Source organism: Anarrhichthys ocellatus, unplaced genomic scaffold (assembly GCF_004355925.1).
Source record: "Anarrhichthys ocellatus isolate YVR2014 unplaced genomic scaffold, GSC_Weel_1.0 scaffold5278, whole genome shotgun sequence".
In the NCBI taxonomy this organism is placed as follows: domain Eukaryota; kingdom Metazoa; phylum Chordata; class Actinopteri; order Perciformes; family Anarhichadidae; genus Anarrhichthys; species Anarrhichthys ocellatus.
Window position 1 is genome coordinate 1 of NW_022285252.1, and position 2,500 is coordinate 2,500.

The following is a 2,500-nucleotide window of genomic DNA, read 5'->3' on the forward strand; positions in this document are numbered from 1 at the left end:
CGTGACCATAGGTGAGGGTAGGAACGTAGACCGAGTGGTAAATTGAGAGCTTTGCCTTCCGGCTCAGCTCCCTCTTCACCAAGACGGTCCGGTGCAGCGCCTGCTTTACTGCTGCAGCTACACCGATCCGTCTGTCGATCTCCCGCTCCATCTTACCCTCACTCGTGAACAAGACCCCGAGATACTTGAACTCCTTCGCTTGAGGTAGGCACTCCGTCCCCACCTGGAGGGAGCAATCCACCGGTTTCCGCAGAGAACCATGGCCTCAGATTTGGAGGTGCTAACGCTCATCCCCGCCGCTTCACACTCGGCTGCAAACCGCCCCAGTGAATGCTGGAGGCCACGATCCGAGGAGGCTAACAGGACCACATCATCTGCAAACAGCAGAGAGGCGATCCCGAGACCCCCGAAACTGATGTTCTCCGCCCCCAGGCTGCGCCTAGATATCCTGTCCGTGAAATTCACGAACAGGACCGGAGACAAAGGGCAGCCCTGGCGGAGGCCAACACCCACCGGGAACGTGTCTGACTTATTGCCGAGAATGCGGACACAGCTCCTACTGCAGTCGTACAGAGACCGGATCGTCCGTTGTAACGGGTCCGGCACCCCATACTCCCGCAGCACCCCCCACAAGAACCCCCGAGGGACCCGGTCGAAAGCCTTCTCCAAGTCCACAAAGCATATGTAGACTGGTTGGGCAAACTCCCAGAACCCCTCCAGTAGTCTTGCGAGGGTAAAGAGCTGGTCCACTGTTCCACGGCCGGGACGGAATCCGCATTGCTCCTCTTGAATCTGAGGTTCGACAAACGGTCGGAGCCTCCTTTCCAGCACCCTGGCATAAGCCTTCCCCGGGAGGCTGAGTAGTGTGATACCCCGGTAATTTGAGCACACTCTCCGGTCCCCCTTTTTGAAGATGGGAACCACCACCCCGGTCTGCCATTCCATGGGCACTGATCCAGACCCCCATGCGACACTGAAGAGGCGTGTCAGCCAGGACAGCCCAACTATGTCCAGCGCCTTCAGCATCTCAGGGCGGATCTCATCCACCCCCGGCGCCTTGCCACCAAGGAGCCAGGGATATGGCCACGGATACGGCCGCAAATCAAATGATACGATTACAAAGTCGATCATTGATCTCCGGCCTAAGGTGTTCTGGTACCAGGTACACTTATGAGCCACCTTATGTTCGAACATAGTGTTCGTTATGGCTAAACCGTGGCAAGCACAGAAGTCCAATAACGAAACACCATTCGGGTTCAGATCGGGCAAGCCGTTCCTCCCAATCAGGTTTCTCCGTCATTGCCCACGTGAGCGTTGAAGTCCCCCAGGAGAACTATGGAGTCAGCAGGCGGCGCCCTTTCCAGGACCCCTCCCACCGACTCCAAGAAGGCCGGATACTCCGAACTGCTGTTTGGTGCATAAGCACAAACCACAGTCAGAGCCTTGCTCCCCGCAACCTGTAGGCGCTTGGAGGCGACCCTCTCGTTCTCCGGGGAACTCCAACACAGCGGCGCTCAGCCGGGGGCTCGTGAGTATCCCCACTCCCGCCCGGCGCCTCTCACCCTGGGCAACTCCGGAAAAGGACAAAACAGGTCTAACACATACAAACACCAAAGTAGGATCCTCTAATTTCTGCCTTCTGCTTTTTCACCACAAGATTCGTGACATGATTTGATTAATGTGTTTTTAATTTGGTCTAGAAATAAATAGTTTTTTCGTGAGATCAAATTTATTGTAAAAGTTGGATCCATGTTTTTGAAGTCATCTGTGCAGCATTTGAAGTGCTTTAGAGACAATTTGCGGGAAATTACATTTTTCTTATTGTCAATAACTCAAATAGTGTAAATACTAAAATGCTTAAGAAACATACAGCATGTGGACGTATATGTGAGCAATATTTACACAATAATGAATGAGAATTTGTCTGTGAAAGTCCTACAATAGAGTGCAGTGTTTCCGACAGGCTGAGAATGTATTTGTGGAGGTCAAAGACCTCAGCATTGTTTGTAGAGTTGCTCTCGTGAATACAACACTGCAGAATGTCGACTGTATTTCCCGTGAAAATGAAACCGTTGGTCTCACCTTGCTTTCCAGTTTGGCCTCAGTTCTCTGTGCGGCCTTCATTTTATCCCACGTGTCCTTCCACTTCTCGGACGTCTGGCCAAGCTCCGCCTCCAGACTCTGCAGGTCCTGGAGCAGCTTGGTGATGGCGTCGGGCACCGCCTTGCTCAGGCTGTCGTAGCACGGCCACACGATGTGGCGCTGCGACTTGGGGCCGCTGCTGTCGGCTTTCTCGGGCGCCTCCTCCGCCGCGCGCTCCTGCCGGCCCCTCAGCTCCCAGTCGTAGGACGGCCCCTCTGACAGAGTCTCCTCCATGTAGAAGTCCCACACCTTCAGGTTGGAGTTGAAGGTGTACGGCCTCAGAACCTGGAACACACAATGCCTCACTTTAGAGTGACAGACTAATGGGTCTCCTTTGTGTCATTGCTTCCAAGCTGTT

General features: G+C 54.0%; 1 protein-coding gene across 1 annotated transcript in view; it reads right to left on the reverse strand.

Moving 5' to 3' along the window:
* Positions 1–1,572: 1,572 nt before the first annotated feature.
* Positions 1,573–2,500, reverse strand: part of LOC116379819 (myotubularin-related protein 5-like) — a 2,011-nt gene continuing 1,083 nt past the window's right edge. Inside the window, exon 2 of the mRNA XM_031841789.1 lies at positions 1,573–2,427. Coding sequence (XP_031697649.1) covers positions 1,936–2,427 — 492 coding nt within the window. The 3' untranslated portion in view covers positions 1,573–1,935. The remainder of the gene's footprint in view (positions 2,428–2,500) is intronic.